The sequence below is a fragment of the Tamandua tetradactyla genome, chromosome 11, assembly GCF_023851605.1.
Source record: "Tamandua tetradactyla isolate mTamTet1 chromosome 11, mTamTet1.pri, whole genome shotgun sequence".
In the NCBI taxonomy this organism is placed as follows: domain Eukaryota; kingdom Metazoa; phylum Chordata; class Mammalia; order Pilosa; family Myrmecophagidae; genus Tamandua; species Tamandua tetradactyla.
In genome coordinates, this window is record NC_135337.1 from 22,857,549 (window position 1) to 22,883,140 (window position 25,592).

The 25,592-nt window shown below is 37.6% G+C and overlaps 1 protein-coding gene across 2 annotated transcripts in view; it reads left to right on the plus strand.

Moving 5' to 3' along the window:
• The window catches only part of DBT (dihydrolipoamide branched chain transacylase E2), a 70,695-nt gene extending 59,751 nt beyond the window's left edge, over positions 1–10,944 (plus strand). For both annotated transcript variants that reach the window (XM_077120128.1, XM_077120127.1), the window contains one exon: positions 9,390–10,944. In XM_077120128.1, the coding sequence (XP_076976243.1) occupies positions 9,390–9,557 (168 nt within the window). In that variant the 3' untranslated portion in view covers positions 9,558–10,944. The remainder of the gene's footprint in view (positions 1–9,389) is intronic.
• Positions 10,945–25,592: the final 14,648 nt, after the last annotated feature.

Below are 25,592 nucleotides of genomic sequence, written 5' to 3' on the forward strand. Positions count from 1 at the left end.
TCTTGAGATGAAATACAAGGTTTAATTGATAACTTGTGATAAAAGCATTTTATTTACTTCAAATTAAGTCTTGATTTTCTAAATTTGATGAAAACTGTAAATGACACCCATCAATTCAACAATATTCTGTTACAAGATAAGCACAGATGCACACACGCACATCCCAAACCACATAGCAAAATACACCATAAAAAAAATGCTGAAAGTTGTTATAAAGAACCAAAACTTAAAGAATTCAGAAGTATAAGCCAAATTATATAAAGTAGTACAAAGATGACAATGACAGCTCACTTCTCATAATCTTGCAAGCCTTAAGGCAATGGACATACATAAAAATTATTAAAGAAAAAATGGAAAGCAATAAAACAAAAACAAAACCTATCAATATATAAATCCATATTCTGTGAAAATACTTTTCATAATAAAGGAGAAATATACTTTATTCTGACAAAATTTTGCTGCTTCATTTAAAAATTGAAATACAATTTACTGTTTAAAGCAAAATTATTAGTAATGTTTTTTTTTTAAGCAGTTTTATTGAGATAAATTTACATTGCATACATTGATTGCACACTCTGGATGGATTGCAAAGTATATGAAGATGGTTTAATTTTGACATAACCTAATCTTCTTATTTTTATTTTTCTGGTAATTCCCTTTTTTTTTTTCTTACATGGGCAGGCTCTGGGAATCAAACCCAGGTCTCTGGCATGGCAGGCAAGAATTCTGCCACTGAGTCACCATTGCCCACCCTTAATTCACTTTTTTTTTTTTTTTGGTATATGACCAGGACCTTAATTCACTTTTAATATATATATATATATATTTTAAATAGCAGGTGGAAGATTGGAAAGTAAAAACAAATAGATTAGATCAGTGCCAGGATGGTGGCTTAGTGAGGTGTGGGATTTAGTTCATCTTCCAGAGCAGCTAGTAAATAGCCAGAAGCAGTATAGAACAACTGCTGGGTCCACGTCAGTGACTGGACACACAGCATACCCCAGTCTGGACCAGCTGGACTGGCTGCAAGCCAACCCAGAACCATGAGTTCCTCAAGCTGCCACGGCCAGTGCCCTGCCCCTTCCCCACAGGCTGCTTCCCAGAGGGGAAAGAAAAGAGACTTTACTAGCAGCAAGGGGCTGAGTACAACCAATCTCCAATTGTGGAATTAATCAACAAATTCTGACTACTAAAAATAAGCCCCCAGCTCAGCTGAACCTCCAGTAAAATCTGAGGTTGCTGGGTTTTGCCTCAGCACAGAGGGGGCAGGGCTGATGGAAAAAGAAAAAAGAAGAAAAAAGAACAGAGGTTTTTTGGAGTGGACAGCACAAAATACTTGAGAGGGTCTGGGCGCTAAAGGAAAGGAGGCGGCAGATAGGACCTGGAGATACACAAAGCAACATACCAACATAAGCTCCTGATTGGCAAACCTGAGGAATGGGGGTCCTGCTCTGAAAAGGATGTTTCTTTTTCTTTTTTGTGGCTGTGTTTCTATGGCTTGACTACTCTTTGGATGCAGCTACAGGGCTTCTCAGGCTCTGACTGCCTCAGGCATGGGCAGAATTAAGCTTATTTGAGAGTTTGTCTGGAGCTTGTGCCTTCCCAAGGAGGGGGAAGGGGTCCAGCTCTGGTGGAATCCCTTCCTCAAGGAATTCAGACCCCAGGATCTGGAAAAGCAAACTGATTAAAGCCAGTGTACAACCTCTCCTCTGTCGCAACCATGCCTCCAGCAAGGAGAGTCTGCTGAAGTTAAAGGTACCACATCATTTTATGCTGGTGGGACCCTCAGACAGACAAGTGCCACATACCAGGCAGGATAGGAAAAACAGAGTCTGGAGACTTCACAGGAAAGCCTTTCAACCTGTTGGGTCTCACCCTCAGGGAAAACTGACTCAGGTGACTCTTTCCTTCTGAGAGGAGGCCAGTTTGGTCTGGGAAAATCTGGCTGGGGTCTATAATACCTAAGTAGACCCTCCTAAGGGGAAAAAAGAAAAGGCACCATACAGGCAGGGCAAGAAACAAGAAAACATGAACTGAAAAATTCTGATCTGTTAAATAAAACCTAAGCTAGAGGTCTAGAATAAGCGGAAATGAATGTCAAAGAATAGATAAACAACAAAGTCATCCAGCAAGAAAAATCCTAGGTAAAAAAAAGTGAAAACAATCTCCAGAATAAACTAATTAAGGATATTAAATGCCTAGCAAAAAATAATGAATCATACTAGGAAAATTGAAGATATGGCCCAGTCAAAGGAACAAACCAACGATTCAAATGAGATACAGGAATTGAAACAATTAATTCAGAATGTTCGAACAGACATGGAAAACCTCATCAAAAATCAAATCGATGAATTGAGGGAAGATATACAGAAGGTAAGGAACAATCAAAAAGAAGAAATTGAAAGTGTGAAAAAACAAATCACAGAACTTATGGGAATGAAAGGTACAGTAGAAGAGATGAAAAAAACAATAGAAACCTACAGTGTCAGATTTCAAGAGGCAGAAGATAGAATTAGTGAGCTGGAGGATTGGACATCTGAAATCCAACAAGCAAAAGAAAATATAGGGAAAAGAATGGAAAAAAATGAGCAAGGACTCAGGGAATTGAATGACAACATGAAGCACATGAATATACATATTGTGGGTGTCCCAGAAGGAGAAGAGAAGGGAAAAGAAGGAGAAAAATTAATGGAGGAAATTATTACTGAAAATTTCCCAATTCTTATGAAAGACTTAAAATTACAGATCCAAGAAGTATAGCATACCCCAAACAGAATAGATCCAAATAGATCTACTCCAAGACACTTACCAATTGGAATGTCAGATGTCAAAGAAAAAGAGAGACTCTTGAAAGCAGCAAGAGAAAAGCAAAACATCACATACAAGGGAGGCCCAATAAGACTATGCATAGATTTCACAGCAGAAACCATGGAGGTGAAGAAGAGAGTGGTATGATATATTTAAGTAACTAAAAGAATTCTATATCCAGCAAAATTGTCCTTCAAAAATGAGGGGGAAATTAAAACATTTTCAGACAAAAAATGACTGAGAGAATTTGTGACCAAGAGACCAGCTCTGCAAGAAATACTAAAGGGAGCACTAGAAACAGATAGGAAAAGACAGGAAAGAGAGATGTGGAGAGGAGTGTAGAAAATGAAGATGATCAGTAAAGGTAAAAAGAAGAAAAAAATAGATATGACATATAAAATCCAGAAGGCAAAATGGTAGAAGAAAGTACTGCCCTTACAGTAATAACACTAAATATTAATGTATTGAACTCCCCCATCAAAAGACATAGACTGGCAGAATGGATTAAAAAACAGGACCCATCTATATGCTGTCTACAGGAGACACATTTTAGACGTGAGGATAAACATAGGTTGAAAGTGACAGGTTGGGAAAAGATATTTCATGTAAACAACAATCAGAAAAGAGCAAGAGTAGCTATACTAATATCCAACAAATTAGACTTCAAATGTAAAACAATTAAAAGAGACAAAGAAGGGCACTATGCATTAATAAAGGGAAGAATTCAACAAGAAGACAATGATCATAAATATTTATGTACTGGGCCAAAGTGCTCCAAAATACAAGAGGAAAACATTGAAAACACTGAAAAGAGAAATAGAACCATCTACCATAATAGTTGGAGACTTCAATTCCCCACTCTCATCAATGGAGAGAATATCTAGACAGAGGATCAACAAAGAAACAGAATTTGAATAATATTATAAACAAACTAGACTTAACAGACATTTATAGAACATTACACCCCACAACGGCAGGATACACCTTTTCTCAAGTGCTCATGGATCATTCTCAAGGATAGACCATATGCTGGGTCACACAGCAAGTCTCAATAAATTTAAAAAGATTGAAATCATACAAAACATTTTCTCAGATCATAAAGGAATGAAGTTGGAAATCAATAATGGGAAGAGTGCCAGAAAATTCACAAATATATGGAGGCTCAGCAACACACTCTTAAACAACCAGTGGGTCAAGGAAGAAGGTACAAGAGAAATCAGTAAATGTCTTGAGGCAAATGAAAATGAAAACAGAACATATCAAAATTTATGGAATGCAGTAAAGGCAGTGCTGAGGGAAAATTATTGCCCTAAATACCTTTATCAAAAAAGAAGAAAGAACAAAAACAGAGGAATTAACTGTCCACTTGGAAGAACTAGAAAAAAAACAGCAAACTAAGCCCAAAGCAAGCGAAAGGAAAAAAATAATGAAGATTAGAGCAGAAATAAATGAAGTTGAGAAGATGAAAATCAACAAAATCAGAAGTTGGTTCTATGAGAAAATCAATGAGATTGGTGAACCCTTAGCAAGGTTGACAAAAAGAAGAAGAGAAATGGATGCAAATAAATAAAATCAGAAATGGAAGAGGAGACATAACCACAGACCCTGCAGAAATAATGAAGGTAATGAGAGGATACTATGGACCACTTTATGCTAAAAAACTAGACAATGTAGATGAAATGGACAACTTTCTAGATAGGCATGAAAAACAAACATTGACTCGAGAAGAAATAGACAACCTCAACAAACCAATCACAAGTAAAGAAATTAAGTCAGTGATTAAGAAGCTCCCAAAAAAGAAAAGTCCAGGACCAGATGGCTTCATATGTGAATTCTACCAAACAGTCAAGAAAGAATTAATGCCAATCCTTCTCAAACTCTTCAGAAATATTGAAGAGGAGGGAAGGCTACCTAATTCATTCTATGAAGCCAACATCACCCTCATACCAAAGCCAGACAAAGATACTACAAGAAAAGGAAATTACTGACCAAACACTTTAACGAATATAGATGCAAAAATCCTCAACAAAATTCTTGCAAATCGAATCCAGCACCACATTAAAAGAATTATATACCATGACCAAGTAGGACTCATCACAGTTATGCAAGATGTTTCAACATAAGAAAATCAATTAATGTAATACACCATATCAACAAATCAAAGCAGAAAAAAACACATGATCATCTCGATTGATTCAGAAAAGGCATTTGACAAAATTCAACATACTTTCTTGTTGAAAACACTTCAAAGGATAGGAATAGAAGGGAACTTCCTCAACATAATAAAGGGAATATATGAAAACCCCATAGCTAACATATCCTCAATGGGGAAAAACTGAAAACTTTCTTCCTGAGATCAGGAACAAGACAAGGATGTCCACTGCCACCACTGCTATTCAGCATTGTGTTGGAGGTTCTTCCCAGAGCAGTTAGACAAGAAAAAGAAATACAAGGCATCAAAATTGGAAAGGAAGAAGTAAAACTATCACTGTTTGCAGATGATATGGTACTATATGTCAAAAATCCAAAAAAATCCACAGGAAAACTACTAGAGCTAATAAATCAGTACAGCAAAGTGGCAGATTACAAGATCAACACTGAAAAATCTGTTGTGTTTCTATACACTAGTAATGAACAATCTGAGGGGGAAATAAAGAAAAAGATTCCAATTACAATTGCAACCAAAAGAATAAAATAGTTTGGAATAAATTTAACTAAGGATATAAAAGACCTATACAAAGAAAATAAGAAATTGCTAAAAGAAATCACAGAAGAGCTAAATAAATGGAAGGACATACCATGTTCATGGATTGGAAGACTAAATATAGTTAAGATGTCAGTTCTACCTAAGTTGATTTATAGATTCAATGCAATACCAATTAAAATCCCCAAAACTTACTTTGCATCAATAGAAAAACCAATAACCAAATTTATCTGGAAGAGCGGGGTGCCCTGAATAGCTAAAAATATCCTGAGAAAGAAAAATGAAGTCGGAGGTCTCACACTACCTGACTTTAAGGTTTATTACGAAGCTACAGTGGTCAAAGCAGGATAGTGCTGACATAAAGATAGATATACTGACCAATGGAATCAAATAGAGTGTTCAGATATAGACCCTCTCATCTATGAACAATTGATCTTTGATAAGGCAGTCAAGCCAACTCAACTGGAACAGAATAGTCTCTTCAATAAATGGTGCCTAGAGAACTGGATATCCACATGCAAAAAAATGAAAGAGGATCCATACCTCACACTCTATACAAAAATTAACTCAAAATGGATCAAAGACCTAAACATTAGATCTAAGACCATAAACCTTATAGAAGAAAATGTAGGGAAATAGCTTATAAATCTTATAATAGGATGTGGTTTCCTAGATCTTACACCCAAAGCATGAACACGAAAGAGAGAGAGAGAGAGAGAGACAGCCTAAACAATGGGAGACAATATTTGGAAACGATATATCAGATAAAGGTCTAATATCCAGAATATACAAAGAGATCGTTCAACTCAACAACAGACAGCCAACCCAATTACAAAATGGGGAAAAGACCTAACAGACACTTCTCAGAAAAGGAAATACAAATGGTCAAAAGGCACATGAAAAGATGCTCAACTTCCCTGGTTGTTAGGGAAATGCAAATCAAAATCACATATATATCATCTTACACCCACCAGAATGGCGATTGTCAATAAAACAGAAAGTAACAAGTGCTGGAGAGGATGTGGAGAAAGAGGCACATTTATCCACTGTTGGTGGGAATGTCAAATGGTACAACTGATGGAAGGCAGTTTGGCGGTTCCTCAGGAAGCTAAGTATAGTATCGCCATATGATCCAGCAATACCATTGCTAGGTATCTGCTCAGAGGACATGAGGGCAAGGACACAAAAGGACATTTGCACACCAATGTTTATAGCAGCATTATTTACAATGCCAAGAGATGAAAACAGCCCAAATGTCCATCAACAGACAAGTGGCTAAACGAGCTGTGTTATATACATATGATGGAATATTATGCAGCTATAAGCAGAATAAAGTTATGAAGTATGTAACAAAACATGGATGGGACTTAAGGACGTTATGCTGAGTGAGATTAGCCAGAAACAAAAGGACAAATACTGTATGGTCTCACTGATATGAACTAACATTAGTGAATGAACTTGGATCATTTCAGTTAAGAACAGAGACTGTCAGGAGATAGAAATAGTAGATATTGGGTAATTGGAACTGCAGGGATACAGACTGTGCAACAGTACTGATTGCAAAAATTCAGAAATGAACAGTTTGTATTACCAAACTGTAACACAATAATGTTAGTACACTGAATGCAACTGAATGTGAAAATCATAGAGGGCAGTGGGCTGGGGGTACAAATAAAGTCAGAAGGAAAGATAGGCAATAAAGACTGAAATGGTATAATCTAGGAATGCCTAGAGTATATAATGATAGTGACTAAATGTACAAATTTAAAAATGTTTTTGCATGAGGAAGAACAAAGGAACGTCAATACTGCAGAGTGTTGAAAATAGATGGTAATTCATAGTTTAAAACTTTAACTAAAGTAAAAATGTTTATTTGGTACAAAATTTATATTTTGACTAGTGCATTTCCTAATATAACTTATGTGAACAGTTTAATTGAATACCATAAGTACATGGACCCTTGAGTAGGGCATGAGATTTTGTAGATTTGTCCAGAGTGATGCCTCGATAAATCCCAGAGTGATTTGAACAGTGAATAAAAAAGTATTTGCAAAGTCCCCTTGGCGGAATGGTGAGAAAGGGGGAAAATTCAATTTCCCCATGTGGAGAATTCCTGATACTCTCACAAGCAATGGGGACAAGAAAAGCAATAGGATGAGCCCTCAATCTTGGGGTTTGTTCATATGAAACTTCCCCACAAAGGATAGGCTAAACCTACTTAAAATTAGGCCTAAGAGTCACCCCCAAGAGAACCTCTTTTGTTGCTCAGATGTGGCCTCTCTCTGTCAGCCAACACAAGCAAACCGACTACCCTCCCCCTCTCTACATGGGACATGACTCCCAGGGGTATAAACCTTCCTGGCAACGTGGGACAGAAACCCTAGAATGAGCTGGGACTCAGCATCAAGGGATTGAGAAAACCTTCTCGACCAAAAGGGGGAAGAGAGAAATGAGACAAAATAAAGTGTCAATGGCTGAGAGATTTCAAAGAGAGTCAAGAGGTTATCATGGAGGTTATTCTTACGCATTACATAGATATCATTTTTTAGTTAAGGTGTAATGGAAAGGCTGGAGGGAACTGCCTGAAACTGTGTTCCAGTAGCTATGTTTCCTGAAGATGTTTGTATAATGATATAGCTTTCACAGTGTGACTGTGTGATTGTGAAAACCTTGTACCTGATGCTCCTTCAATCTGCCTTATCTACTCATGGATGTAAATGAGTAAATAATAGGGGGAACAAATGTTAAAATAAATTTAGTGGATTGAAGTGGTGGTGATTGGTGAAAGGGAGGGGTAAGTGGTATGGTATGTATGAATTTCTTTTTTCTTTTTTTCTGAATTGATGCAAATGTTCTAAGAAATGATCATGATGAATATACAACGAAGTGATAATAGTGAGTTATTGATTATATACCAAGAATGGAATGATCATATGATAAGAATGTTCATGTTGTTATGTTAAAAAAAAATTTTTTTTTAATTTAAAAACAAACAAAAAACAAATAAGTTTTTGGGTGGTGCAATGGTGGCTCAGTGGCAGAATTCTTGCCTGCCATGCTGTAGATCTGGGTTCGATTCCCAGAGCCTGCCCATGTGGAAAAAAAGAAAAAACCCACAAAACAAATAGATTCTTTACTGAAGACAGATTGAGAAGCTCTGCCCTTAACAACATGCCCCATCTTTACCCCACTTGTGTGACCTCAGCTCCCACCACTCACCCCCACCCCCCACTGTACCTGCCCTGCCTACTCTGCTGCTCCTCCAGCACTCCAGCCCTGCTTCCTCTCTGTTTCTTTCTTCAGATATCCTTGGTGGCTTATTGCCTCACTGCCTTCAGTGAGGAAGCCTTGGTTGCATTTTCCTGCCCACCCTGCCAAAATTCCTATCTATCCCTTACCCTCTACCCCTGTCAACACTGTCTACTTTACAAATTGCTTTATTTTCACGTGTGTGCTTTCTACCATCTAACACACTACACATTTTACTTGTTTATCTTAATTGTCTTTCTCTGTTAAAATGTTAGCTCTGAGATGGCAAGGATACTTGTTTGCTTTATTCACTGCTCTATCCCCAGTGCCTAGAAGAGGACCTGTCATGTAGTAGGTGCTCAAAAATATTTGCCAAATAATTGAATCTGAGATGAAATTTAATGTAGGTAAAATGTTATACAGGAGAAAGGAAATACTTTGGAGAAGTATTTCCAAGCACAAATACACAACGATGATGTGAAAAGTATGTTAGCATTTTTAAAAGTTAATCTGGGATGCTTATTTCCTCTCACTTATAAAGAAGGGTGTTGGCCTTATCTTACAACCCTGCTCCGTTTTAGCTTTGAGCAAGTGAAGATTTACTTGTTGTTCTTTTCCTTGTATCTAGGCCCTTCCCCGATTTAACCAGAAGGGAGAAGTATATAAGGCACAGATACTGAATGTGAGCTGGTCAGCTGATCACAGAATTATTGATGGTGCTACAATGTCACGCTTCTCTAATTTATGGAAATCCTACCTAGAAAACCCAGCTTTTATGCTACTAGATCTGAAATGAAGATTGGTAAGACATCCTTGAACTTTTAGACCTCCATAGAATACATAAAGCCTATGTCGCTTTATGTCAGCCTGTGGTCTTCACTACAATTTGTATTACAAATGATCTGTATTGTCTGATTAAGTTTTAAGGCAAATACTTACCACTATTCTATAAGACTTTTTCCTGAAAATGAGTAATGATGTAATAGTTTCCTGGGCCTGTTACATTTTATAGGTCGTCGTGTGACTTTTTAAATATAATGCTGAGGTCTTTGAGTCAGTGGATTGAAACAGGCAAGAACAGCATAGTTGATATTATAAAAAGACAGGTAGCAGGCGGGCAGCAGGGGCTCGGTGGGAGAGTTCTTGTCTGCCAGGCCGGAGACCCGGGTTCAATTCCTGGAGCCTGCCCATGCCAAAACATAAAGACAGGTAGCCATATACAGTATTTGCCCTGTTTTTTCTTTTTTTAACTGACTCTTAAATGAAACTTTCCTTTTAACTACTCTTAGTTGAGAAAAAACATTTATATACAAAAATATTTTCTATTTCCCCACAGTAATGCAAATTGTTGTATAAAATATGTACGATTATACTTTTAAGATATACAGAGGTATATTCAAATTAACGTCTTTTAATAGAGTAAAGTGTAAGGTAATCTTAAAAATGTCTCATTATGGTTTTATAACCAGTGACACCATTTGAAGAGGCTTGTTTAAAATGGTTAAACTTTTTAGAATTTTGGTAATATTTTGGTGGTATTTTTTTGAGGAAGAAACATGTTCACTAATTTGCTTTATGTAAGAAATTATGAAATATAGCAGCCTTTGGCATTTTCTTACATCTAGAAGTCCACTGCTTTTTAATTTTCTTGAGCTTCAGCTAAAAAACAGGATGGGATAAGTCTATTCCATTCTCCATATCCTGAGTAGGAAAATGAGTAAAAGGAGGGAGAAGAGTTTAATGGGTATTTATGGGCAGAAAAAATAAAATAATGAATGTGATACAGAAATGAAGGTATAACAAATAGAATCAAAATGATTATGCAATAGTTTGATTTGCATCTAGAAATCCAGGTTCTTTCTAATACTTGTCCAATTGAAAATGGTAGTTTTAACATATACTTGATTTGTTTCAAAATGGAAATAATTTTAAATCAGAAAATAGTTAAGTAAATGTTATGATTTTTTAAAATCAGACAATACAGAGAGTTATAAAGAATATGAAATTTCATCTATAATCTCAATACTATTAACATGTTGACCCATGTATCTGTGTACACATAGCTATACTTTTTATAAAAATGGGATCATACTCTATCTACTATACTAGAATTTGATTTTTTTAATATAACATTATGTTATGGATTACTTTATATGTCAATAAACAATTCCACACTATCATAATTTTAAGTGGTTACATTATATTTCATTGAGTGTATTTTATTTTACATTCAAATAATTATTAGGCATCTTTCGGGTACCATCCCTACCCTCATCGTCTCTGTATTCATTGGGCTTACAGTGTAGTAGAAGAGACAGATATTAAATATTCATAAAAATAAAAATATAATTATACCTCTAGATAGGAAAAGTAGAGTGCCTTGAGAGCATCTTCTAGGGGTTACTGATCCTGTCCGGAGGAGCCAGGATGGATGATCCATAATTCCCTACTGTGAAAGATATTTACTAAACTTCAAATGAGGAATTTGACATGATCAGTAAAAATTTTCCTTTCACTTAAAGAGTATGAAAACTAGGAGAGAGTCCTGAAATAAATAAATGTATCATTATGCTGCTGTTGAGTCCCCTAGGGGGAATAGTGAGAAAGGGGGAAAATTCAACTTCCCCAAGTGGAGAATTCTTGATATTCTCACAGGCAGTAGGGACAGCTGAAGCAGTAAGCCAAGCCTCCAATCTTGGGGTTTGTTCATATGAAACTTAATCCCTCAAAGGATAGGCTTAAAAAAATTTTAAGCCTACTTAAAATTAGGCCTAAGAGTCACCCCCAAGATTCTGTTGCTCAGACATGGCCTCTCTCTCTCAGCCAACACAACAAGCAAACTCACCACCCTCCCCCTCTCTACATGGGACATGACTCCCAGAGGTGTGGACCTTCCTGGCAACGTGGGACAGAAATCCTAGAATGACCTGAGACTCAGCATCAAGGGATTGAGAAAATCTTCTCTATCAAAAGGGGGAAGGGCGAAATGAGACAAAATAAAGTGTCAGTGGCTGAGAGATTCCAGAGTCGAGAGGTTATCCTGGAGGTTAGTCTTAGGCATTAAATAGATATCACCTGTTTAGCTAAGGTGTAATGGAGAGGCTGGAGGAAACTGCCTGAAAATGTGGAGCTGTGCTCCTGTGGCCATGTTTCTTGAAGATAATTGTATGATGATACGGCTGTCGCAGTGTGACTGTGTAGTTGTGAGAATCTTGTGTCTAATGCTCCTTTTGCCTACCTTATCGATGGACAAGTAAAACATATGAATTAAAAATAAAATAATAGGGGGAACAAAAAAAAAGTAAGCCCTCTAGCCTCCTATACTCTGGAGTATCTAGAATGAAAAATATGAGAGGATTGTATGGTAGCCCATGACAAACTCTGGGATCTGTCCTGTAACCACTTGTTGAAGAGTGATTTGAAAACTATTGCTTTTTTATTTCTTCACTTTGTATTTATGCTATACTATACAATAAAAAAAGTTAAAAAAAAAAATGCTGCTGTTGAAAAGAAGTCCCTCTCTAGATGTTCTCTACATTCCCAAAACAATTCCTGCGTTGCCTGTTCTATCCCAACCTGCTGCCATTTTCATCTTCTCTTCAGTCTCATCCACTGGGAATCCAGCAAAGTATTTGCTTCCCACTGTCTGCAGGATCTTTAGATAGGATTCCCCAGAGCACCAGAAGTACAGCCCTACCAGCAGCTCTGATCCAAAGGTGGTGGGTGGGAACAAGGCTTTTGCTGTATTCCTAAAGGTTGAAATGAAAGGGAGGTGCCTGAAATTCAAATCTATCACTAGTGTGTCTGGAGGCTATAAGGTATATGCATGGGGAAAAGCCAAAATTATTGCTGAAAACATTCAACACTAAGATCAGGGTTCCATTCATTATGTAGAACATTCTTCTGACATTTGAAAAGGAAGCACAACAGGGAAAAATATTTGAAGAACTGAGGCCTGAATTGGGATTAATTTCAATTTTGGAGACCAAAAAAATACCTTTATATTGAAACAGTCCAAGAAGTGTCTCTTTAGGAATAAAGAGAATGAAAATGACAATTTCTTTCAGGAAGCCTACTGGCCTAATGAAGCATTTCTCATGGCTTTTCAGTGAAAGTGCATCCCAAAGTTCACTTGATGGATTTTTTTATTGATCTCTAAGTAAACCGTTGTTTGAAAAAAAGATACTGGAGTTAAGTACTGTGCTAGAATATCAGGTGTACAAATATTTCATTGAAGTTCTCAAAGACTTTTTTTTTTTTTTTTGGCATGGGTTGGCACCAGGAATCGAACCCGGGTCTCTAGCATGTCAGGTGAGAACTCTGCCTGCTGAGCCACCGTGGCCTGCCCAGTTCTCAAAGCCTTTTATAACATTCACCCTGTAATTGATTAAATCATTTTGCACATACGGCATTGGGATAGGTATTGTGGATAAATGGTGAATAAGGTAGATGAAGTTGCTGCCCTCACAGTGAGAGCTTTGGCCACTCATTAAAGCCTTCACTAGCTGTGGGTCTATACCAATAACTTGGAGAAGACCTATGCTTTTAGAATCGAGCTGTATTTCCAGTTCTTAATGGTGATTTATTCCTTACCTATTAACTCTTTTCTGATTTGGGGTCATTGTATTTTTCCTTAACTCTCTGGTCCTCCTCATAGCTCCTGCCTCAAAAACTACATACCTAATTTTAAGATAGACTCTATCCTTTGGCCACCCAAACTGAAGCCATTCACCTTAATTAACAGGTCATGGTTCAGGCGTTGCTTTTCACTGGGCAAGCACGAACAGGCAACACCTGTGGGACCTCAGCCCATTTAGGCAGTAATGTGGGAAACCTTGCATTATCTCAGAATTTGCATAAAAGAGCTTCTAATTAAAGTACCCTCACCAAGTCACCTTGTCTATATGCTCTCCATCTAGGGGTAGTGAGGGGAAAATGAGTAAAATTTAAAGAATGGCTATAATAATGCTAAACTTTAATGCTTACATATATTAACTTTTAGTCTTAACAACCCTGTAAGGTAAGGATCCCTATGTTAAAGATGAGAAACTGAGGCACAGAGTTTAAGTAGTTAGATGTGCATGAGAGAAGATTCTAAAGAGATGTATAAACTTGACTGGCAGACCTTAATGTCATGTTCCAAAAGCTCTGGATTGTCAAGTATTTTATACTGTTTGAGGAGTAGGTATTATTAAGCCAAAGTGAAGAGAGCTTTTATATGTCCTGTGTCTTGTCAGTTCAAAAGTTTTCCCATATTCTCCAATCACTGATAGAAAGCGTTATTCATATTAAAGAAATCTCCAGTCTACCTTCTACCTAGGTGTAGCCATGGAACTATGTTAGTCAGTGAGGAGTAAGGAGAATGCTCCAAAGCAGCTTCCGGGAATCTTCCTTGTGGGTAGCTTCCCCTTTTCCTCCATCTTGCTACGTGGAATGTGGATGTGATGGCTGAAGCTCCTTACTCTGCAGCAGTAGTTTAGTAAAGCAACATGATGTTTTGTTATCCCAGATCAGACTCCTAGCAAAATCCTTCTCTCTTGAACCCACAGTTAAGCTATCAAAACCCAAACAGGAGTCAGAGTCATTGGGCACTCTCAGATTACGGGAGGCTTCTTTTAGGAAATAGGTAAAATCCTGAGGCTGCCTTCAGTGACTATGCCTGTGGTGGTCATCCCAGTTGTCCACGATGGTTTGCAGCAAACCACAACGCCAATACCACAAGGCTAAATCCCAAGGCTTCCCAGAGGAAAGGATTGGGGCCTCAGTTCTTGCCAATTTTCTCCTTGGTACAAACACTCAGAGACTAGACAAAGGTAAGCCAGGATTCAGGTGCCAGAAGAAGCTCTTTGTTGTCTTTACCTCCCATCACAATTGACTGTTCCCCATTCCCTGAAAACACCATGCAGTTTATTTCATACTTCAATACCTTTGCTGGGGCTGTTCCTCCACTCCGGACTTGGTGGTTCATCAGGTGAAGGCCCAGGAAGAAGTCATTTCCTCTTTTAGACCTCTTCTGACTGTCCCTCCCACACATGAATCAGTATTTACTTTCCTCCCTCTCCTGCTTTGTCCATGCATATAGTACAGGAATCATCAAGCGGTGATGGAGCTAGATGAGTATGCGTCTGTCTCTGCCACTGGGCTGTGAACCCTCAGGAGCCCCAGCTCAGTTGTCTGGTGCACAGTATAGGCTGATTGACTTAATAACTAAATAAATGGAAATTCTAGGAAGGATTTTTTTAAGCTGCTTAAATAGAAATTTTTGTGCTTTCATTTGATTATGGTTTCTATGACATCCTAACAACCACAGATCATTGTCATTTTAAAGAGCAAATGTAGCAACCACAGATCATCCATTTGTCCTTTAAATTAAAATGATAAATTATTCATGTATGCCATCTTAACATATTTAATCATAGGAATGATTTATCCAATACCAATGGGGAACAACACAGCCAAACCCTACAACATTATCTATATGAGAAAATAGAATTCAAATTACAAGCGTATCTACTATGCCAAAAGTAGAAACAACCTAATTATTGGCTTATTGATTTATTGATGATTTATAGATTTATGCCCTGCCTCTTTTCAGAAAGAAATTAAGAAAGCTACTATAGGAATATTACATAATCACATTTGAACAATATTATTGTTGATGTGCCATATAGGTACCTTTACATAAAATTTTTAAGCAAGCATTTTAATTCACTGTTTTATTTAATACTCACTACAACTTATACTGTTATTCTTTTATTTTAATTATGAGGAAGCAGTCTGAAAGTATAAAAGCATCTTGCCCAAATTCCCACAGGAAATGACAGAGATGGGATGCAAAACAAGACCTTCTTCAAAGCTAACCTCTTAAGTAATACGTCATATCCCTGCTCAATCCACTATGATTAAAATTATTTAATATACTTTTTCCCAACCTCCCACGGTTCCCTAGATTTGCATTTAAGATAAGTTGTTCCATTAAATTGGTTGTTTCCTGAGTGGCAGAGGACAAAGGAGGATGAAGGTCTTCCACAGTGCCTGTGTGACACCTAAGACTCAGGGTAGGAGGTCTGCAGTTGTGAAAGTCAGCATTGCCACTTACAACAACTGTTGAAGAAACTGAAAAAGAGATCAGCCTTCAATTAGAGATAAGAATGTACCCAATTTGGTCAGGACTAAGGTAAATCAGAGTACAAGGGTAAGGAGGACATTGTCTTTTAGAACTTCAAGTATTCTATAAGACCAAAGGAAAAAAGGTTAATTTTGTCCCAAATCTAAATTTTCTGTAGCACATAATCTAATTTAACTTGCCTGGATAGCTCATTTAAACAACCCAAACACACGGAGCCCAGAATGGGAATGAGGGCTTGTAATTCTGTGTAGCTTAATGTAATGCCCGCATACATCCCGGAGTATGTTAAGTAGATAATTTAAGAGTATTGGCAAAGTTCCTCGAGAGACGGGAGGAAAAAAAAAGAAATTATTAAACTTTACCACCAGGGAAACCCCTGATACTGTGTGAAGATTAAGAACTCCCAAGTCAATAGGTCAAGTCCTTGATCTTGAGGCTTGCTCTTATGAAACCTGTTTATGAAGTGGAGAAGCTTAGCCTACCTATGGTTATACCTAAGAATTACTTCCAGAGGACCTCTTTTTTCTTCCTCAGATGTGGCCATTCTCCCTCTAAGCCTAACTCATTACCTCTCCCCTATATGGGAAATGACGTCCAGGGATGAAAGTCTCCCAGGCAATGTGGGATATGACTCCCAGGGATGACCTTAGGCCTGGCACTATGGTCAGCAATGCCTTCCTGACCAAAAAAAAAGGAAAATTAAAGGTAACAAATAAGGTGTCAGTGGCAGAGAGAGTTCAAATAGAGTCGAGAGGCTACTCTTACACTTCAGCTAGATATTGTTATTCATCACGGTTTGCCAAACCCCAACCAAAACCATTCCTGCCAATCCTAATGAACCCTTAGCATCCTATCTGAGATTCTACAAAGGTTCCATGCACTATGATGCTTTCCAGAAACCTACAACCTCCAGATGGTTCCTAGGCCAGATAAGTCCTGAAATGCAGAGGGGCCAGCCTCTTCAGAACATCAACTAGTTCTATCCCCCAATACCATATTATCAACAGCCCTTTCCAACATGAAAATGTTAGAATGGGCATAGCTCAAATACTCCTAAAGAGTGAGAGAAAGATCAAGGGAAAAGGAGGAGTTATAACAGAGAAGACAGGATTAAAGAAATGAGGATGGCTGTTGACTCACTATGTTGATATTTCTTTTAGTCTCCAGTGTCTTGGAGCAGCTAGAAGGAAAAACTAAAACGTGGAATTGTAACCCATTCCAAACTCCGAAATCTGTTTTGTAATTAATTGTTATGGTTACTGCTTCAAAATTTATTGCTGTTTTATATGTATGTTATTTTTCACAATTAAAAAAAAAAGATCTTCCACAGTCCTTTAATTTTTGCAAAACAACAAAAAAATTCCAACAACAACAAATTGCCTGTATTTTTACTCTAAACATAATTAGTGAAAAGCAAAACTGACATTACAAAATGGGAGTAGTCTGTTGTGCTCTACTTTTCCCTTCCTAAAAAAGGGAAGGGAAGAAAGAACCCCCATTTTCTTTTTAATTGTCATCTCTCCACCAGACTCCATGCTAAACACTTTTGTTTGTATCTTACTTAATCCTCATGACAACACTCCAAAATATATCAATTAGGATTAGGTTCGACTATACATAACAGGGACCCAAAGTGTAAGTAAGATAAATAAAAGAATATATCTCTCTCATATAAGTGTCCTCAGATGGATGGTGACTGCCCCAGTAAATTCCTTGTGGAATCAGGCAACTTCCTGCCTTCTGTTCTGCCATCCTTTGATGTCACACCTGTCCTCACTGTCCAGGGAGGAGTTGCAGCCATCACGTCCACATTCCATGTAGCAAGATGGAGGAAAAGAAAAAGCTGTCCCATAAGGAAGATTCCCAGAACCCGCTTTGGAGTGTTTTCCTTACTCCTCATTGACTAACATAGCTACATGGTCACACCTAGGTACAAGGTAGACTGGGATTTCTTCATTATGAAAAGCTACCTGCTCAACTAAATGTTGCGTTGCTATGGGCAAAGGGGAAGAATGGCTATTAGGGTACAATTGCCAGTCCGTGCCAAAGAAGATCTTTTCTCCATTTTCAGGTAAAAAAAAAAAAAAAAGATTATAAGACGTTAAACAATATCTTAATGTCACATAGCCTTTAAAGTGTGGAACTGGGATTCAGACTAGGTAGGTCCACTTGCCACTAGGTTGCATTATCTCTTTTTTCCCCCCAAATCTCCGCTGTCATATCTTGGCTATTTAATTTTTTAAAACTTTAAAAAAATTTACAAACAAGCACTTTCCCTTCTCCCCTTCTTAAACAATATTAACAGTATCCCCCTTCTTAAATTTATTACCTCTTAACATCTGCTGTAACCAACATCTCTGACTTAAGCTAATAAACAATAAAGAGTAATGGATGGGCTAAAACATGATCAGCAAAATGCCTAAAGAAGTCCAAATTTTGTTTTATCCTTACTTAGGGCTCCTCTAAGCCTCTGCAAGAACATTCTAGCCTGAACTGAGAAGACAGTTTGAGTTGTACTGTTTTTTCTACTCTTGTCTTCTGTTGGGAATATCATAAGTGCCACTGTCCAAAAGGTCAAATGTTTGAGGGAGATAAAAATGTACAGACTTCTTGTTGCCTTCTATTGCCTTTTTTCAGCCCCAGTCTGTCTATAGTTTTAAAGTGACAGGACTTTGTCACTTATAAGTGACAAAAGTGACTTTTACTGGGTTCTCCTACAAAGAAAACTCAACTTGCATATCTGAAGAGTTTAGGGGTATCAGTTTCAGGTATGGCTAGATCTAGGGGCTTAATACAATTAAGAGAACCTCTCTCTCTCTCCCTCTCTCTCTCTCTCTCTCTCCCCCCTCCCCAATCTCTCCATCTCTCCATATCATCATCTCTTGGGTTGACTTCATTCGTAGGCAAACTCTCTCAGTGTGATGACAAAACTTGCCTTCATGCACTTCCAGGTGTATATTTCTTAGAACCCACATCTCTTTTCAATCAAAATCCCAAGGAGGGCTTTGATTGGTTTGGCTTGGTCCACATGCCTCTCCAAGTGGGTAGGTGCACACCTTACTCAGGGCAGGTGGTCAACTTTGAAGTGTGGGAGTTGGAATCGGTCCCATTCAACCATGTGGACCAAGTGTGAGGGTCTGATAAATTTCTGGGAAGATTAAAAAAATAACATATCAACTACATAAAGTGAGATATAGTTTTTCCATCCCTACCCCATATTAAATTCTGGTTGTTTTCTAAACAAAGTCATTCAAGGATATAGGGAAGGTCTGGGAAGGTGAGATGGGGATCAGGAGACAAATACAGAAGATACTATTAAATTATATGGCTATTTATTGCAATTGCAAGATTTTACAATTTCTCCAACAAAGAATATTTGTATTTTTTTCTCAGTTTGAATTCAATATTAATGAGGAGTAATTTCATCCTCAAACGCCTAAGAATTTAGTGTTGACAAATCTGTAAAAATATGAATTATTAAGGCCAATATTCTCTATTCAGTAATTTTTCTTAAAGTTGTTGCATCTTAATCTATTTTACTCACTTGTGTTGATGTTTTAGTCTCATGCTGGCATATTTATTTTGGCAGAAGGGAAAAGTATAAGTTAAATTTTCAAAGGTCAATTCTATGGTCAAACATAAGATTAACAGAATTCCTTGGCTTCCCCTGGGGATATATATCAAGAGAAAAAGCATATATACCTTCGAATTTTCCTGATACAGTCTGTGAGAGATATGGGTCACTATCTGTTCTAGTTTGCTAGCTGCCAGAATACAATATACCAGAAACAGAATGGCTTTTAAAAAGGGAATTTATTAAGTTGCAAGGTTACAGTTTAAGCCCATGAAAATGTCCAAATTATGGCAAGGCTATGAAAATGTCCAAATTAAGGCACCAATAAGAGGTCACCCTCACTAAAAAAAAAGCTGATGAAATAGGCCGAGCCCTTGATCTTGGGGTTCGCCCCTATGAAACTTATCCCTGAAAAGGATAGGCTAGGCCAACTTAATATTAGGCTTTAGGGGGGGGAAATTTGGCCTAAGAGTCACCCCAGAGACCTCTTTGTTCCTCAAATGTGGCCTCTCTCTCTCTCTCTAAGCTGACATAGAAAGCAAACTCGCTGCCCTCCCCCCTCTATGAGAGACATGATTCTTAGGGGTGTAAACTTCCTTGGCAACATGGGACAGAGATTCTAGGATGATCTAGGACTAGGCATCAAAGGATTGAGAAAACCTTCATGACCAAAAGGGGGAAGAGAGAAATAAGACAAAATAAATTGTCAGTGGCTGAGAGATTTCAAAGCTGAGAGGTTGTCTTGGAGGTTATTCTTACGCATTATATAGATATCCCCTTTTTAGTTTATGGTGTATTAGAGTGACTAGAAGAAGTACCTGAAACTGTAGGCTGTGTTCCAGTAGCTAAGTTTCTTGAAGATGATTGTATAATGATATAGCCTTTACAATGTGACTGTGTGATTGTAAAAACATTGTGTCTGATTCTCCTTTTATCTAGCGTATGGACAGATGAGTAAAAAATATAGATAAAAATAAATAAATAATAGGGGGAACAAAGGTTAAAATAAATTGAATAGATTGAAATACTAATGGTCAATGAGAGGGAGGGGTAAGGGGTATGGTGTGTATGAGTTTCCTCCTTTTTCTTTTTTATTTCTTTTGCTGGAGAGATGCAAATGTTCAAGAAAATTATCATGGTGATGAATACACAACTATGTGATGATATCATGAGCCACTAATTGTACACCATGTATAGAATGTTGTATGTCAGGAATGTTTGTATGCTTGTTAAGGTTTACAATAAAAATATTTAAAAAAAAAAAAAAAGTTCAGGGTTTCTCTCTCAGCTGGAAGGGCACAGGGCGAAGTCTGCTAGCTTTCTATCCAGTCTTCTTGTTTCATGAAGCTCCCCTGAGGGGTGTTTTCCTCCTTCATCTCCAAAGGTCTCTGGTTGAGCAGGCTCTAAAGCTTTTCCCAAAATGGTTCCCTGTTAAAGGGCTTCAGTAAGCAACCTCACCTTGAATGGGTGGAAGCACAACTCCATGGAAACTATCTAATCGAAAGTTACCACTCACATTTGCATTTGGGTGGGTCACATCTCCATAAAAATAAGCAGAAAGCTCTCATCCAGCAATACTGAATGAGGATTAATGGACATGGCTTTTCTGGGGTACATAATAGCTTCAAACCAGCATGCTATATAAGGCTGAAACAGATCTCTTCCAAATTCTAAAGCAAATTCCCCAGTCATTCTTCACAATTCCTGTTCCAAATTTTTTCTGCTCTCCTTAAGCACCTACCTGAATATCTCCCTAGCTCTCCCATACTAGGCCAAAAACCTCATGGGCTATCTTACTGAGAAGACAAGGGATTCAATTCTGCTCTTTAATTTCTCTTCTTTTCACCTCAAACTCTATGCATTTTCACATTTTCTTTTTTCTGAGGAAAAAGAGGTTCTCCATCACAAAAAACAAACTTTCTACCCTCTGTTATTAATTCCATCCCTTCCTCCTGATTCCTCCATTGTTCACCCTCATTGGTCCGTTTTGATCTTGCAATCTCTTCCTCTCATTCAGATTTTCTCCCCTAGCACACTGGTAAAGATTTTCCATTTCTGGTTCCTCAGGGAAGAGGTATTAAGACTAATTTCCAGAACTTTCTGCAAATTAAATTTTTTTAGAATTACTGTTGATAAATGTGACATGGACAATGCTATATGTTCAGAAACCAATTTCTTTTTCCTCTGAACACATAGTTAAATATTTTATAGCCTCACTTGCAGGTAGGCAGGTCCATGTAAATGATTTCTAGTCATTAGAGTATGGGTAGAAATCATGTAGACCAATTCTAGATTTAGCCCATGAAGCCTCCCAGGAGAGCCTCCATACTCTCTCCCTTCCATAGCAGACTTGAATGCCAAATGTTGACAATGACAGCCACATAAAATGGAGGGACCCAGAGTTCCCAGAGACTCGGCAGGGCAGAGACTCCCCCCACCCCTACCCCAGCACTGATTAGCCTGAATGTAATGCAGGGGAACAATAAACTTTTATTGTTTTAAGACACTGATATTCTGAGGTTAGTTTGCTCTCTTTGCTAATAATACCCTACCTCTGAGCTATATGGCATCCAATACGGAAGCCACTAACCACCTATAGTTATTTAAATTTAAAGTTTAATTAGTTAAAATAATATAAAATTAAAAATCAGTTTCTCATCATGCTATCACCTTTCAATTGCTCAGCAGCTCCATGTTCTGCTACCACACTGGGCAGCACAGATGAGAACATTTCCAACATTGCAGAAAATTCCATTGGACAGTGCTGCCCTAAATAATAAAATAAAATACTTCTAGAGAATTGCTTTTGGTTTTTGGCTTTTTTTTTATAACTTCTAAAAAAAAAAAGAATCTCTTCTTCTCTAGTAACTAATTTACTTCTGCCCAAAAGAAGACTCATGAATAACCTCCTATCTTTTTCCTCCCTGCCTTGGCTAACCTTCTTGAATGGATGGTCTTAATTGCTTGCAGTCTGGCTTCCTTCCCTACAACTCACAGGCAACCACAATGTGTTTGGCAAAAGATTTGACCATATCATTCTCCCAGATGACTCCTAAATACTTCTCTCAGGATCCAACCTCTCTCCTAAGCTTCAGGCCCTCATTTCCAACTCTTCAACTCAAGGTCACCACACGTTTCCTTGAAATCTCACCTGACACACCAGGTCAATTCTGAAATGTTTGTGCCAAGCTTGAGATGGTTCATGCTATCATTGTCATCCCATCAAAATAACCACTGGCTCTTTTATGTTACAGAAGGTCATACCATTCACATGAACATGATGGGAGCATAAATTCCTAATGTTTGTAAATTAAGAATTATATGGAAATGAAAATGAATTCATCATGAGGCAGTCCCGTTACTGAGCCTTTAACCACGTGCCAATTCACATGCCAGTCAGACCTTTGAGAGAGAAAGTAAGCCCAGCTTGCTAAAAGCTTGCAGAGGAATTTGGAAAAAGTCCAGAAGAGAGCCATAAAAGCCCTGGAAGCATGACGAGAATAATTGCAGTTCTATTATTGAGGCCATCTATATCAGGCTTTTACTGAGTATCAGGTGGAATGTTGCAATGCAAAGCATGGGGAACAGCTGTTGTGGGTCTTAACAAGAGACAGGACAGAAGAAATGAGGACAGGTGGGAGATACAGAATTTAGGTTAGATGTTGGGGGGAAAGTCAGGACTGTCAAAGAAAGAGATTAATGTTCATCTCAACCTAAGTGGGAGTCAGAATCTTTTCTCACAGGCAGTATCACAGTCTCCACCTATCTGTACCCTAAGAAGCCATCGGATTGAGTTGAACATGCAGAAAACCTATTTAACTTGAAGTCTGCTGCAAGAAAACTTCATAATAATTCTAAAAATGAGATAAAAAGGAAAGTCCAAAAGACTCAAATTATAAAGTCTGTATAGAGATTGGAAAGGCATTCAGCTATAAAAACCTAGCAATTTAATTTCTTGGAAAAATACACCTAGTCATACTGTGTTAACAAAGGCAAGTTAACTAACTTAATGGGAGGTGCAATAAAGTGAATGGAAACTGCACTGATGACTATAAATTGGAACATGACTAATAATTGGACACATTAGATATTCACATGCGACAGAGAGAAAATTTGGTGAGTTGAGCCACCATGCTAAGACCTCTGCAATCCAAGGGCTTCATAAAAAAGTTGGAAGAGAACCAGGCCTTTGTCCCATTGGCACAAGATTAGACCAACAGGCCGGGCATTGTACCCGAGTCTCCTGCATGGGTGAGCATTCTACCACACACCTGTGCACCCACAACCATGATCCTTTACTACACTTGCTTTTATAATATATTGTGTAATAAAAAAAATCAACATATAAATGTAATGCTCTGTAATTTCAATGGAATGGCATTATTTGCATAAGATGTTTCTTTTTTTCTCTCCTATTTTTAATTTTTATTCCATATGTTCTACTCGTCTGTTGACAAGGCAGATAAAAGGAGCATCAGACACAAGGTTTTCACAATCACACAGTCACATTGTGAAAGCTATATCATTATACAGTCATGTTCAAGAAACGTGGCTACTGGAACACAGCTCTCCATTCAGGCAGTTCCCTCCAGCCTCTCCATTACATCTTGAATAACAAGGTGATATCTACTTAATGCATAAAGGATGTTTCTTTTTAATTTGTAATACCTTTTATGTAAAAATCCTGAGAGTTTCTGCTTTTGCCAAATAATTAAAGGTTCTTCATAATATTTGTGGAAATGTGGAAAACCTATTTTTTTTTTTGGTATGGTGGGATCACATTTCATACTTTTTCCATGTGAGTATCCTGGAAAACTAATTTTTGTAGCTGCTATTTGAAAGGTTGTAAAGAAAATATACTTCTCAAAGATCAATATTCTAGAAACAAAGTATGTTGACATTTATAGAGAAATATCAAGGGGAAGAGTTTTAAATTCAGTATGCTTTTTATATCTTAGAACAAGTACATAAAAATAAAATTATAAAAAAAACAAAAACCAAAAAAATAATAAAATAAAATTATGCTTCAACTGTTTTTGTGGCTCTCTCCTGGAATTTTTCCAAATTTTAATCTGTTTGTGACCCAAAATGCCTCATTCAACATATGGGAAGTACAGTGCCATTACTATATCATTACTTGGTGAGTGCAAGGGGTATTGCTTTCTTTTGTGGCAAAACTTATAATGCTTGTTATTCTGGGCTCATCTGATTACAGATTTAAATTTCCTTAGAAGATTTCCATAATATTTTAATTACTACTGTTTAGAATCTGTAGTTCAATGAAATGTACCTTTACATGTGGGGAAAAACTATAGCAACTGCTTAATTCATCAGAGAAATTATATTTTGTTCACTTGCATTTCATTTGCTAAATATCATGTTGGTTACTTAGATTCATAGCATGCTTTTCTCAAAGGAAGTTTTAAAAATCATTGTCAATGACCTAATTTCTGGCCAATTCCCTTTAGGCTATTAATAAATGTTTTCTCTATAATATTCTCTTGTGTTTTTCCATCGTTGAGAAGTTAAAGGAAAGGGTATGTACGTATGTGTGTGAAAACAACAACTAATACAAAACCTAAAGTTCAGAAGTGCATTTTATTTCCTAGTTAAATACATTAACTGTTTGGTCATGTTAGGAAGTTAGGAAGTCATGAGCACCTCATGGGAAAAGGGGACCACTGCCAGGCCAGCCCAAGGGGCTAGAACCACCTTTAATGGAGGGTTAAATTGCGCAAACTGCAGTCAGAACATTCCACCTTTAACGGATAGTTAAATGGTTAAACAGAACACACTGTTAAAGCAAGACACAAAACCACAAAGAAAATCCCCAAGACAGCCTCCTAGTAACACGTGCACAATACAACCATCAGCTCGCCCCAAAAAACCCTGAACTAAACCGTAATCAAGGCCAGTCTGATTTTTCCCCACCTGAGCCCGTCCTTGCTCAGGATATATTCCTTCCTCTCTTTACTCGCTGCTTTTAACTAATCACCTTGCTCTCCCAACTTCGACTTGAGTTTACCAAGACTACTGGCCAGGTTTTCTTCCTCTCTTTCTTTACTCACTGCTTTTAGTAAGTCACCTTGCTCACCCAACCTCCAATTCTTTGTCTTGGGGAGTCAAGG